The sequence below is a fragment of the Solanum lycopersicum genome, chromosome 9 (genome assembly GCF_036512215.1).
Source record: "Solanum lycopersicum chromosome 9, SLM_r2.1".
Taxonomy (NCBI): domain Eukaryota; kingdom Viridiplantae; phylum Streptophyta; class Magnoliopsida; order Solanales; family Solanaceae; genus Solanum; species Solanum lycopersicum.
Genome location: NC_090808.1, coordinates 57,684,292 through 57,698,834, shown reverse-complemented (window position 1 = coordinate 57,698,834; position 14,543 = coordinate 57,684,292). Strand labels below are relative to the sequence as shown.

Below are 14,543 nucleotides of genomic sequence, written 5' to 3'. Positions count from 1 at the left end.
GTAGTCCACATCGCTTCAGTCATCAATTTGGTACCAAAACATCTCTGATATCATGAAGAATGATATTCGTAGTGCCTCCTTGAACAAGGGTCTTACGTTCTGGCGTATTTGCGCTATGAGACGATCTGCATCAAGAGCAACTTTTCCTTCAATCACACCTAATGTGGGTAAGTCTTTTGGATCTGACTATAAAGCTTGGTGGAAGAAAACTCATGGGAAATTTCTTGATGATTATTTGCAAGCTTTAGTGGATGCTGCTCAACCAATTCCCGTCATACATTTAGAGGGTTCTGGGGAAGTAAATAATGAGGTCTTTAATGATGGCGTGCCTTTTCTTTTGGGTGTTAAGACACCCCGGAAATGTAAAATGAAGTATCAATTGCCTTTGGTAGCATAAAAAAGAAATACACCTACTCAAGCCGCTTATGTTTCCAAGAGATTGCTTAAAGGTGAGAGTGAAAGTAGTAGCAATGAAGTCTTTTTTAGGAGATTATGGGTATTAGATGATGCTACCCCACCCGTGGTTGAGCCTTGTGATAATGCAAGCAGTTCTTCAAGAACTATAACAGCCTCTCTCAATAAGGTGTGGTTAAGACACTTGCTCTAATAACTTAGTACTTTTTATTTATTTATTTATTCCTTCATTTTTTTTGTAGGAGAACCATTTTACGACTCCACAACAAGAGGAGTCACAAAATTGTGGTGAATCCATATCTCATTTAGATTTGATAAAACCACTTTCTATGACTCAAGTGGAAAAAGGGTCACCTCATGTCTCCCGCAATGAGGTTATAGATGATTTTGGATATGAAGAATGGAAGCATCCGCCATCTGCTATGTCTGTATTTAATGGGAAGCTGCTCTTTGAAAAGTCATTAAAGGCAAGCTTTCAAGAAGTGACAAAAATTCTGCTTCTTCTCTTAGAGATGAAATTCAAGTAATCATCAAAGAGTTAGACTGCAAGACATGGATGTTTCACTCTTGAAAACTTTATTGAACTCTTTCTTTGATTTTGCTGCTTCATATGATCAAGCACGATCAACCCTTCATGATATAGATGTAGAAAGCGCCAGAAAACAGTTGTTTGTAGCAGCGGGAGAACGTCTTACAAATTCTATGTTTGGGGATCAAGATAAAGTTGAGGAGGCGTCCTCCCTTCGTCAATTATTTGGTGATATGAAGAAAGAGATAAGAGCATTGTGCAAAAGAGCACAAGATTTGCAAGTCCTTTTGATAGATGCCGATGAGAAAGTTCAAGAAGACAAGCTAGCAACCTCATTTGCAACCCAGGAATTTGATGCATGCTTTGACGCGGATTTTAAGAGTGATCTAGATCAAAAGAAAGAGAATCTAGAGGCTATACGTCAAGAGTTGATCAATTACAAACTATGCTTGGATTAGATTTTATTTATTTGTTTAATTCTTTTAGAGTTTGATTGATATGCTAGACATTCTTTTAGGATAATGTTTTCTTTTGTTTCATATTATATCCAACATTATACATGTCTTTAGTCGCATTCTTCAACTTGCTCTTTATCTTTTTGTTTAAAATTTGAACAATCCAACCTACGTCCACGTTTACGCCAATAAAAAAGTTCAGCATTCCTTTAAGCTTCTGCATCAAAGCTTGCAAATGTAGCACAAGAATTCGAAGATTTTAACTTGCAAACTTATTGAATTTGAAGATTTCAACTTGTAAGCTTAAAGATTTGAACTTCCAAGCTTGAAGACTTTAACTTGTGGATTTAAGGATTCCAAGTTGCAAACATGGAGACTTCGAAGACTTTATTTTGCATACATTGAAGAATTCAGCTTTCAAACTTGGAAGATTTGAAGTCTTAAATTCACAAACTTGGAGACTTCGAAGACTTTATTTTGCATACTTTGAAGAATTCAGCTTTCAAACTTGGAAGATTTGAAGTCTTCAATTTGTAAACTTGTGTGAATTTAAAGAAACTTCAAGTATGTTATTAAAGAAACTGATACTTTATAAGGGTTTGCCCCTATCTATTGACCAATCAATACGTCGTACAAGTCTAACATTTTGATGAGACAAAAGATAAAACAAAATACTTATATTTTTAATAATCATGTGACATCTAAGTGGGAATATGCATTTTTTTTACACTCTTGCAACTCAACTTAGTATATGGTTCTAAGCGCCTACGTACCTCAGTGAAGAGGATCAAGTCACAACGTAGTTCTGGGGAATTGAGTTTTTTTTGGTTATGCCGTACAGAGTTTATAGTCTTGCGGGCTAGGAGTGACATGCATTTTAGGCTCGTACCTTAAGGAGCATCATCTTACTTCAAGGGTAGTACCTCTTTAGGAATTTGGTGTTAATAAGATTGATTCTTAAGCCATCAACATCAACAAGCTTGTAAGCACCATTTGAATATGCTTCTTGTACGACATATGGTCCATCTCACTTTGAGGTAAATTTGCCACCAGATTATGCGAAGTAATGATGGGTCTTATTACTATGAGAACTTGGTCTCCAACTTCGAAACACCTCAAGCGAACCTTCTTATTGAAAGCACGAGATAGACGAGCTTGATAACATTCAAGGTTTTGTTGGGCTTCTAGACTCTTTTCATCAAGTGCTTCTAACTCAGCAAGACGCAGTCGAGCATTTTCTTCTTCAGTGAGTCCTTCTTGAATAGCAAGTTTCAAGGAAGATATTTGATGCTCAAGTGGCAAGACTGTTTCAACTCCAAAAGCAATTGAATATGGTGTTGCTTGAGTTGGAGTGCGGTATGTCGTTGTATATGCTCACAAAGCTTTCTCCATTCTTTCATGTCAATCTCGTTTGGACTTGGAGACAACTTTCTCGGCAGCATGATACATAGAAGATTTACGCTGCTTGAAGCCAAAAAAATCATAAATCTTGTTCATTAACTTGTTATCAAATGGCTTTCCATTGTCAGTTATTATGTAGCGAGGGATACCAAAGCGATAGATGATATTTACTTGGATAAAATTTACAACATTTTCTTTATTCACTTCCTTAAGGGCGACAACGTCAGCCCACTTTGAGAAATAATTTGTTGCAGCCAAGATGTGCAAGTGTCCACCAGAAGACTTTGGTGGTGGTCCTACAACATTCAGTCCCCAAGCATCAAATGCTCAAGATGCCATGGTTGGGTGCAATACTTCGGGCGTCTAATGACTGAAATTCGCATAAAATTGACAAACATCGCACCTCCGAGTATAACTTAAGCAGTCCTCCACCATGGTTGGTCAGTAATATCCAATCATCTTTATGTGAAAGTGAAGTTTTGGTCCAGATTGATGTGATCAACATACTCTTGAATGTGCTTCTTGCAAAGCTTGAATCACTTCTTTCTCTCCCAAACATCGTAATAGCACACCCTTAAATGATCTTCTATATGATGTGTCCTTGTATTAAAGGAAGTGAGGTGCACGATGACGTATGTCAGTCCTTCTCCTTGGATTTTCTGGAAGTATCCCATAGCACATGTAGTCAACAATAGATTGTCTCCAATATTCTTTTACGGCTTCAGCAACAGAGACAATATAATCAAGATCATTTTCAATATATTCTTCCTCATTTGGCGGTGGTACTGTCCATTTTTTACAGACAATTTCTTGTGTTTGATCAGGAAGGGTTAGCATTGAAGCTAGAGCAGCCAATGCATCAGCTCTCTTATTCTCGATTCTACAAACATGTTGAAGGGTTACATCTCCTGTCCATCCTATCAAATTTTGAGCAAATCATGATAAGGGCGCAATTCATGCTTCTTCACCTCATAACTTCCATAGAGTTGATTAATCACCAATTTAGAGTCACCAAAGACTTGTAAATGTAATTGATTCATGTCGACGTCCATTTCAAGTCCAATTATCAATGCTTGGTATTCATCGACATTATTAGAGCAACATTGTTTCAAAGTAAAAGAGAATGGTAGAATCTCTTCTTGCGAAGTGATGAACACCACGCCAGCACCAGCTCTGCCACGATGTCCAGCCCCATCAAAGTACATTTTCCAAGGAGATTGCACTTCAATTAACATCCCATCTTCATTGGGAAGCTCATCAGTTAACTCACGATCATTCGGTATAGGATGGTCTGCTAAGAAATCCGCCATTGCTTGTCCTTTTACAGCCTTTTGAGGGATGTACACGATCTCAAACTATTAAAATTGGATGTACCATCTTACTCGGTGACTAAGGATATGTTTTGACATAATAAACTTGATGAAATTTGCTCTAGAAATAAGAGGAACAACATGAGCTTAAAAATAATGCTTCATTTTTTGAATTGAGAAGACTAGTTCCAAACACAATTTTACAATTGGCGAATATTTCAACTCATTTGGTGTCATCATTCTACTTTAGTAGTAAAGAGAGTTTTCTTTGCTTTCACTATTCTCTTGAGCTAACAAGGCTCCTATGGACCTTTCTTCTACTGCAATATAGAGTATCAGTGGCTTTCCAAGTATAGGGGCTGCCAAAATGATACTTTTAAAGGCATCGCTACATGTTTCATCCCAATTAAAAAGAGAACCTTTCTTAATGAGGTGACCAAATGGTTGTCATCGTCCTGCTAGATTTGAGATGAACCTCCTCAAGTAATCTAGCTTTCCTTGAAGACTTTTGACTCATAAATATTTCGAGGCTCTGGCATCTTTGATATTGCATCAACTTTTGCTTGATCGATTTCAATTCCCCGGTGTCTCACAGTGAAACCAAGGAACTTTCCAGAAGTAACTCCAAAGGCACACTTCAATGGATTCATCCTTAGTTGATATCTTCGAAGCAGCTCAAACACCATTCTTAAGTCTTTCAAATGATCACCCCTCTTTATCGATTTTACCACCAAGTCATCAACATAACATTCAACATTTTTATGGAGAAAGTCATCAAAAATATTTTGCATAACCCTTTGATATGTGGCACCAGCATTCTTTAAGCCAAATGGCATCACCTTGTAGCAATAAATACCTTCTAGGCTGCGAAATACGGTGAGTTCTTTATCCTTTGGTGCCATGCACATTTGATTATAGCCAGAAGATCCATCCATGAACGACATCTCCTCACAACCAGTGGTGGCATCAATCATCAACTCTGGAATTGGAAGAGAAAACTCATATTTAAGGCATGTGTTATTTAGATCTCTAAAGTTAACACAAACTTGAATTTGACCATTCTTCTTCCTCACTGGAACAATACTTAAAGTTCATATAAGATATTTGACCTCACAAATAACGTCTGCCTCAATGAGTTTGTTAACTTCATTTTCGATCAAAGGAACCAAATCTGGCCTAAAACGTCTTTGAGCTTGCTTAACAGGATGAGCCCCATTTTCGACTGCTAACTGATGAACCGCTACTTTAGGATTCTATCCAGGCATTTCTTTATAATTCCAAGGGAAGATATCCCTATATTCTTTGAGTATGTTTATATAAGCAACTTTTTCATCAACTTCTAGAAAAGCACTCAAGTAAGTCGCCTTGGGTGTTCATCAGTGCCAAGGTTAACTTCTTTCAAAGGATCTATGATAGTCTTTACTCCTTCTTCAAGTTCCGGTGGAGCATCTCCAGCATCTTCCTTTTCCAAAGGATCATTATCATTGACAGATATATGACAACACAAGACAATATCTTCTAACTCTTCATCAATCTTCATTTGAGGCAAAGAATCATACTCACTTTGGATTGTAACATGATTTGACGAACCTACACTTTCTTAATCTTCCTCGCGCTCCTTAGTGTAAACCACTGTTTGAACTGTTGCCTTGAGTTCCTCTTTACATGAAACTACAAGCTTTACTCATTGCCTCATTTTAGAATGGATCAAACTTCTAAAGTACTTTCAATTAAATGTGAAGTAGGCCTTGTAACTTTTAAATAAATTCTTAGATTTTTGTGATTTTTCTTCTATGGAACTAACCTCTCAAACATAGAAGTTCTTGCATTCGCTTCCCTAAGTCGATCAAAGACGAAAGGCCTGTTATTGGGAGCAGTGACATCATCTTCAAAAGTTATATGATTATTGGTTGCCCTTATTATGGAGATGTGAACCGGTGGTGGTTGGTTATAGCCTAATCCTTCACATGCCTGTCTAGTTTTATCTTCTGATGGGAGTTTCCCTAACACTGATGGCTTATTTGGGTTGTTTCTGGCCTGCACAAATAACTTGTAAGCATTAGGATCAAAACCTTCACTTGTGCGTTTCACAGGTAGCGCCATAACTCGCACCTGACTTTGAGTGATTGTTTTTCCTGGTAGTTTTGAAGACAAGGTTATTGCATCAATCTGTCTGATAGGAAGATTAGTCCTCTTAATATATATTCTTGATGGTGAGATGATTTGACTTCTTCTTTCTTTACTTTTGGAACATAGCAAAGTCCAGAAGTCAGTTTCTTCTTTAGAGACATGATCTTCCCTTCAGTAAGATTAGGACAAAGTTCTTTAGTGTCAACTTTGGCCTTTTCAGTGTCCGGATCAACTCTTTTGCTCATGATCTTTTCATATTTGGTTGATTTGACGTAATTGGGTTTTGCCTCTTTAACAACATAACCCTTTAAATAGAATTTTGCATCAACAAAATGTGTCTCAGCTTTGGTGAAAGGATTATTATCCGCAACAATCTTCCTTTCAATTCTGCCTTCAAGATACTTCAAACATTGACAGTAAGAAGATGAGACGATCTTATTCTCATTTACCCAAGGCCTACCAAGCAATATATTGTATGAGGTCTTTGCATAGATGTCGTGCATCCATGCGCTTGATTGCAAATCTTCCGTTTGAATTTCTAATTTAATAGAGCCTAAAGACCTTGCCCCCTTGATAAAACCCTTGTATCAATAAACGACTTTAATTAAGTTCTTCAGTCGCAATGTCGAGTTCCTTTAATGTGTGGATAGGCATAATGTTGACTCTAGATCCTTCATCTGCTAATATTCTATTTATCTTCTTCTCTAGCACGTGATCACCATATACAGAGGACGGTTATGTAATGTTTCACCAAATAGAAAATCATCATTTCTGAATGTGATTTTTGTATCACATACATATGCTTCTTGAGAAGAATGTTCAATAGACTCTTCAGAAGATGAAAGAGAGATTGTTGACGAGATTTCTCTTGTTGCCTTTTTTTTGCTACTAGGAGACACTTTCGGTGAGGCTTCTGTCGTTGTTCCTTCTTCTTGGCCAGTTGGAGCCACCTTTGTTATTTCTTCTTTATCGGCATTAAAGCATGATCCCTCGATATTTTCTTGAGTAGACTTTGTGCGCAACCAACTTGGCAATAATTTCTCTAGAGTTACAGGATATCAGGGTTTCTGGTAGTGATGCACTTCTACTTTTGCCTTCTTTGAGCGATTGATTGATTTTTGCTTCCCTAGTTTTTTCACCATCTTCTGTCTAATTGGTTGATGTAATGAATCCTTTCGTGTCACAAGAATCCAACCTTCATCAGCATTTGTATCAACTTGAGATTGCTCTTTTCAAATGAGTCATCTTTATGCTTTTTAGAGACACATATTTGGACCGGATCGAGTGAGCCGAATGTGACAGAGATTTGGTTAGAATTAGATTTCTCATCATCAAGGACAATCTTCTTTTCTCTAACCAATCACATCACTTTATCCTTGAAGAGAAAACATTTTTCAAGAGGATGACTTACAAGTCTATGATACTTGCAATAATTTGGGTCATCAACTTTACCAGCTTTATCAGGTTACTTCATCTCCGACAACTCAATGAGCTTTAACTCTACTAACTCATCAAAACTATCAGAAATGTCAAAATCCAAGAAGGGGTATTCCTTTTCTTGCATCTCTCTTAGGGTCGACTTTTGGTTAGAACGTGCTTGAAGATTTATTCTCACTTTTTGCTTTATGCCCTCCTTCGTATTAAACTTCGCAGGCGACAAATTAACATTCATGGATTCTTTGTTGTCACTTCTGGGCACAAATTTGCTCCATCTTCTCTTGGTCTCTTGCTTTTCTCTTCCTTTGCAAGGATCATGGAAAAAATTCACATCTTTCCCAATGGAGGACATGATCAACTCCAAATCATGGGCACGAGTAGCGAGATCTTTGAAGTACTTTGGCTTTATTCCTTGTAAGATGTAAAGAATCTTCCAATGCATCCCTTGAATACACATTTCTATCGCAGAAGTTTCACTAAGCCTATCCTTGCAATTCAGGCTCGCATTCCTCCACCGATTTATAAAATCTATGACTAGTTCATCCTTTCTTTGGCGAATATTCGTGAGTTCTACTATACTCACTGTACGCCTTGTGCTATAGAAGCGATTGAGAAACTCGTGCTCTAGTTGTTCCCAACTATTGATAGAATTGGGCTCGAGATCTGTATACCAATCAAAGGCATTTCCCTTTAAAGAGCGGACAAACTGCTTGACAAGGTGGTCTCCATACATGTTTCCACGAAGTATGCAACGTGTTTCTTTGGATTTCCTTTGCCCTCAAATTGTTGAAACTTGGGAGGTTGATAACCAGCAGGCATTTTTAAGTTATCAATTCTTGCAGTGTATCGCTTGACATACATATGAGAGGACTTTGTAGAGACTTCATACTTATCTTTGATAGTCCCTTCAATGAACTCCTTCAAGCGATCGAGTAGGATCATTCCTTCGGATGAAAATGGCATCTCAGTAACAAGCAGTGCCTTCTTTGCAGGATCTCCAACCTCTTGAACTTCAACACATTTTCTAGGAACATGACTCATTTCTCCATCTAAAATTCCTAACACTCGATCCATCAACTTATCGATTCTAGAATTTTGGTGTTGTACATGATTTATCAATCCTTCAACCAACTTTGACAACTTTGAAAGTTGTTCCTTAGGGAAAGAAGCAGCAGTCACCATTGTTTGCATGATCATTCGAGATGTAGGAGAGTAACATGGATTATCGTGTAAGTTGATCTTCAGTGGACTCACGTTACATGATGCACGAGGATATAATTCACCAGTTGAATCACAGCTCTTCCTTGTCGTAGAGTTCTTGGAACCAGATTGCTCAAGTAGAGATAAGGTCTTCTTGATTTTTTCAGCAACAGTACTTTCCCCTTCTAAAACATTTGTAGAGGAAGTTGATCATCTTGGAGTTGCAGACCCAAAAATTGGAGTTGACGCGGATGACACTTGAAGCGTTTGTTATCCTAGCTCAACAACTTTTATCCTTGTAACAGCTCCAAAACTTCCAAAGGTAACACCCAGAATGTCTTCAACTTTAGTAGAGAACTTGGAGCAAGTGGACTTAGAGGCATTTGATTGAGAGTTGTTCTTCATGGAAGTCATCTCAATGTTCTTTATGGCATTTAAAGTTGATATGAGAGGTAGAAATTGTCCCACTAGGCGTGCCAGAATTTGTAGACGATAAAATTCACGTCGAGAAAACAACAATCAGGAAGGGAAAACTATAGCAACAATCAATTTATTATTTCAAATACGAGTGTTACAATCTCTATGATTCCTCTAAATTCGCCTTTTCAAATATAAATTCAAGGGCTTTAAAGCTTGATATTGAACTTGGGATTTATCTTGATCTTGATCTTGGGCTTGAACTTGAACTTGGAGTTGACTTTATGTTGAACTTTATCTTGATCTTGAATATGAACTTGAACTTTATCTTGATCTTGACTTTTAGTTGAATCCAAGGGCTTTGAGCTTGATCTTGAATCCGACGGTCTTGATCTTGATCGTTTTTGATCTTTATCATTCTTGATCTTGATAGTTCTTGAAACTTGAATGCTTGAATTCTTGAGCTTTTAGAGAAATCTACAGCTTTTGATCCACGAACTTTATCAAGCTTCTTTTAAAATTTTTGGTCCTCTTTTCTGAATTATGAGACCCCTATTTATAATTTTAGAATAGAGGAATTGCGATTGGAACATTACTCCCTTCGACCAATAAGATTTAAGTGAAATATCATATGGGCTTTATGGAGCAGACTTTAGTTAAATTCATATTTATCTGAATTTAAATAATTAAATTAATTATGTTAATCCATAATATTTAATTGGATTAATATAAATTTAATATAATATAAATTATTTAATACATTTATATTTAAATAAATTTCTAAATGATTAAAGGTGTTAGGTTACCTTTTTTGTAATCCTACATAATTAATAACTACATAACTTATGACGAAATCTATGTATAAGTTATGCACGATAGAAGGTGGAATATGTTATGTGGATATTAGTTATACATGTATTAGAAAGATAAATTACACATTTATCCCTATTAATTTGTTTTAAAATCTTTTTTACTAAAAAATTTACATAACTATTCTATTTTTCCAACTATTTTCATTTCTTATTTTTTTATACAAACAACTTTCTATTTATTTTCATTTAGAATCAAAAAAATATTTATTAGTATTACGAATAGGAATGCATTATTTTGATAGTGCATATGCTAATTATATATTTGCATTAGATATACTAAATATATTCACATATTTAATTATCATGTATTTATATTTTTTTAGAACGTGAATTTATATAATATTTATAAATTTGATATACTAAAACTGTTGAAACAACATATGCATCATATTGATAATAATTTATTTACACTATAAAATAGGATAGTATAATTTACTTGATTAATAATATTTTATTTTTTATAAGTTTTAAACATTAAAAAACAAAGAGAAAAAACATAGAATTATTAGTCAAGTATTGAGAAATTTTCTTTTTTTAAGGGAGAATTTATACTATTTGCTTACATATTTTATTTGTAAATAATATATATTAATATTAATTTATATTAAAATCAATATTCAATAGTTAATTATTAATGTAATGTAATCTCTACGTAACTAAATATTACCTACATAACTAAATCCTATAACTAATACCTGCATCACTAAACTCTGCATAACTAATACATACATAACTGAACTTTGCATAACTAATATTGACGCTCAATTTTGGCCTAACATTTTCATCATTCGTGACTTTATTCATTTAATAGTTCAAATAATCATTTTTATAGTTTTAAATAAGTTTATCGATAACTATCCTTATTTATCAAAAATTGGATTTTTATTAGATAATATTAAAACTACATTTTTACATGTCATTAGTTACGTTCATTATATTTTTTTTCTAATATTCATTTTATTCGTAACAGCGGTTAATATTCATTTGATATTTTGCACAGTTAAAAAATATATTCAAGTACGAATACAATTTTATCAGCCAATAATATTTGTAAAAATTATACAAATCACACAGTGTAAAATATAAATTACCTTCTATCCCTACTCTTTTATAAATTACAAAAAATCCCATATTTTTAGTAAGTTTCAGATACATATTATGATGTATGATACATTATATTTGGTTTAGGTTTAACAGTGTAATGCGTAAAGTGAGGATTAAAAATTGAAATTATTACTAAACCCCTAAAAGTCGCTATCGTTACTAATCCCCTAAATTACACCTTAATTTATTTGTTTCAAACAGTTTTAGTCAATATAAAATACTAAGAGAATTAGAATTGTTTATCTTTGTTCCTCCCAAAAAAGTTTCAGAAACGAGGTTTATAATTTTCTTTGAAGGCGATTTTGTGAAGATTCGTTATGAATATTCCAATCTTGTTAAGGCATTCAGGAATATGAGAGAGTGAGGTTAGATACGAGTGATACAAAAGTGATTGGATAGTGATTGGGGAAAATATTTTACATATGAATCTTATTTCAGTCATTGCAATTGAATTGAATATTGATAATTGAAAAAAAAATGTTATCATCTGATATATTATAGAAGGTAATTCATCTCCGATGATAATCAGGAATGATATGGGAGTGAAGTTGTACGTAGAAATAAACCTGTTGCATTAGCCAAGCCGGACAAAAGTGATTGGACAATTCTGAAAAGTGTTTTGAAAGAGGTTGTCTTGCCACCAAGATACAAAAAAAGGTCTGGTAGATCAAGGAAAAAAGGAAAGAAAAATGCAGATGAAAAGCTAATCGCAAACACAAATTGTTGTGGACAATTGGACAAGAAGGTTACAATAGAAGAACATGTACTTTTTTTAAAAAAAAAATTCTTGATGATTATGTTTTCGGAGTATCATGGATATTTCATGTTTAATAATTCTCAAAGTGTAGCATTTGTTACCACTGTTACACAGAGATTTTGGTACAATAAATTGAATTGAAACGTTTATCAATATGTTCTATAATTTTTATTTGTTAAAAGTTGTCAAAAGTTAATTTTATATTTATGTATCTGATACTTTAATTTTTATAACGTTTACATCAAAATTTAATTTTTGTTAATTGCTGAGATTTTTACCCAAAGGTATAAGAAACAAGACGCAAAATATTTACTAATTGTATTAAGTTTAGCAATATAGTATCACATGTTTAGATACTTAATAAATTTTCATATTAGAAGACCAAATTATTGTGTGTAATATATATAAAATTCTTTCTTGATAAATCATATTACTTAATATATCAATTGTTGTGATTTGTACAAAATATATTTAATTTTTTTAGAAATAACTAGCATGTATCTAGTGTAAAATATAATATCACGATTTGTGATACAAACAAATTTGTTATTTGGTAATCATTTTTGTATCATGTACATAATAATTATTTACAAAATTCTAATGATATGTATCAAAAATATCAGATACATTAATATGATATTTTTAGTGATAAAATTTCATTAATGTAACTATTATAATAGATATCTCATACAATAACGTCATTATTATCATACTTTTTGGATATATAATTTTCTGAATTCCTAACTGAACTAAACAGAAAATCAAAATCGAAAATAAATAATTTTAACTCTTCCAAATTTAATACTATATTATTGTAAGGGTAATAAATACTCCAATACACTATTTGATCTCCAAAATACAAATAAGCATCAACATATGTCTGTGAACAGGAACACAGAAAACTAACTAGCCTACATTAACAAGTTCATTTTCATCTGCTGATTTTAAGTCATTCTTCAATCTTGGAGGATCATCATTGTCGCTAACATATCCAAAATTGGCCTTGTCGAGATCATACTTCCATAACAACAACATATCTTTTGCGAAGATAGTCACGTCAAAACTATTATCTCACATGTTGATTTCGTCATTCAAAAATTTCGCAAATGCAGCTAACATTTCACAATCACTACAAAAACAAGAAGATTAATGATAAGAATGAATTAGATACAAAAATAATAGAGAAAAAATGATACAATACTGACAGGCTATCGCTTTTGAGATATCTTGAGCAAACTCCACATCAAACGAATATTGCGGACCCAAAAGTTCTTCGATTTTCTTGTCTTTATATGCGTTCAAAGCTGTCCAATCAGTTCTCTCTGTCTTTTCAAATAACCCACTACCATAAATAATTGGATACCCTTATCCCCTATTAACAAAGCTAAGTCTCTTGAGATATTCAATTGTAAATAGAGTCAAACTTAAAGGAATGTTTTGCATCTATTTAACTACATAATTCATATTCTGCAATTGAAAAAAATGATGTTGATACTTAATATAAATAATAAGCTTTAATATAAAACATAAAAATGTAAAACTGTACTTGATACATAATTCTAACTACAGATTATAAATCAGTCAAATTTATACTTGATAGAAATAATAAGCTTTAATATGATACATAAAAATGTAAATTGTAATTGATACATAATTCTAACTATAAATTATAGATCAGTCAAATTGATACTTAATAGAAATAATAAGTTTTAATATGATACAAAAAAAAAGTAAAATTGTACTTGATACATAATTGTAACTACAGATTATAAATCAGTCAAATTGATATTTAATAGAAACAATAAGCCAACTGATGAAACATTATGTTGTTCTGATACATACATGTAATCCTCTAATTTGAACTTTAAACTTTCATACACTTTTCACAACAAAAAAATGACCAAATATGCTTTATCTAGTAAGATGAATGATACATAAAATCAACATTTTGTAAATTAATGATAAATATCAACAGTTATAACTTATTTTTTTTTTCATTTTAACTTCTTGATACATTAGTAGTAAGAATAATCAAAATATACCAAAATTTAGAGTTTTGTGTATCAAATGAAGAATAATATATATATAAAAAATTATTTAGAAAAATGTTTCTACTATTACACAAAACTCATTACATGTGAATACAAAAATTACAAAAAAAAAATATACTGATGGTGGTGCAGATCTGGAAATGGAGACGACATTCTTTCTACCTCTCTTCTTGGGTGTTTTTGCATGTTTTTTTTTTAATTTCTTGAAACTTTAGAAGATTATTGCAAGCTCTTAGACTCGTTTTCTTCCACTTTAGATTCTTCACAAATAGAGATTTAATTAGTGTTTAATGTAACTATTTGGGTAATCGCAATACTAAATGACGGATGATCCATGAAGTATTAGAAAGAAAAAAAGAAAGAAAAATTTGAAGATGAAAATTTATCTATTTCGAACTTTGAAATTGGTTGAGGAGAATATGGGAGAGAGAGAACAAGTTTGAAATTCAAAATTAAGAAGATGGAA

At 33.2% G+C, this 14,543-nt stretch overlaps 1 protein-coding gene across 1 annotated transcript; it reads right to left on the bottom strand.

The window, feature by feature from the left end:
• Nucleotides 1-2,355: 2,355 nt before the first annotated feature.
• On the bottom strand, nt 2,356-4,109 carry LOC138338612 (uncharacterized). The gene is made up of 4 exons (XM_069289592.1): nt 3,812-4,109; nt 3,426-3,716; nt 2,859-3,095; nt 2,356-2,702 (listed from the first exon to the last, which is right to left on the bottom strand). The coding sequence occupies exons 1-4, from the start codon at nt 4,107-4,109 to the stop codon at nt 2,356-2,358; spliced, it is 1,173 nt and encodes a 390-aa protein (XP_069145693.1).
• Between the last annotated feature and the right edge of the window lie 10,434 nt (nt 4,110-14,543).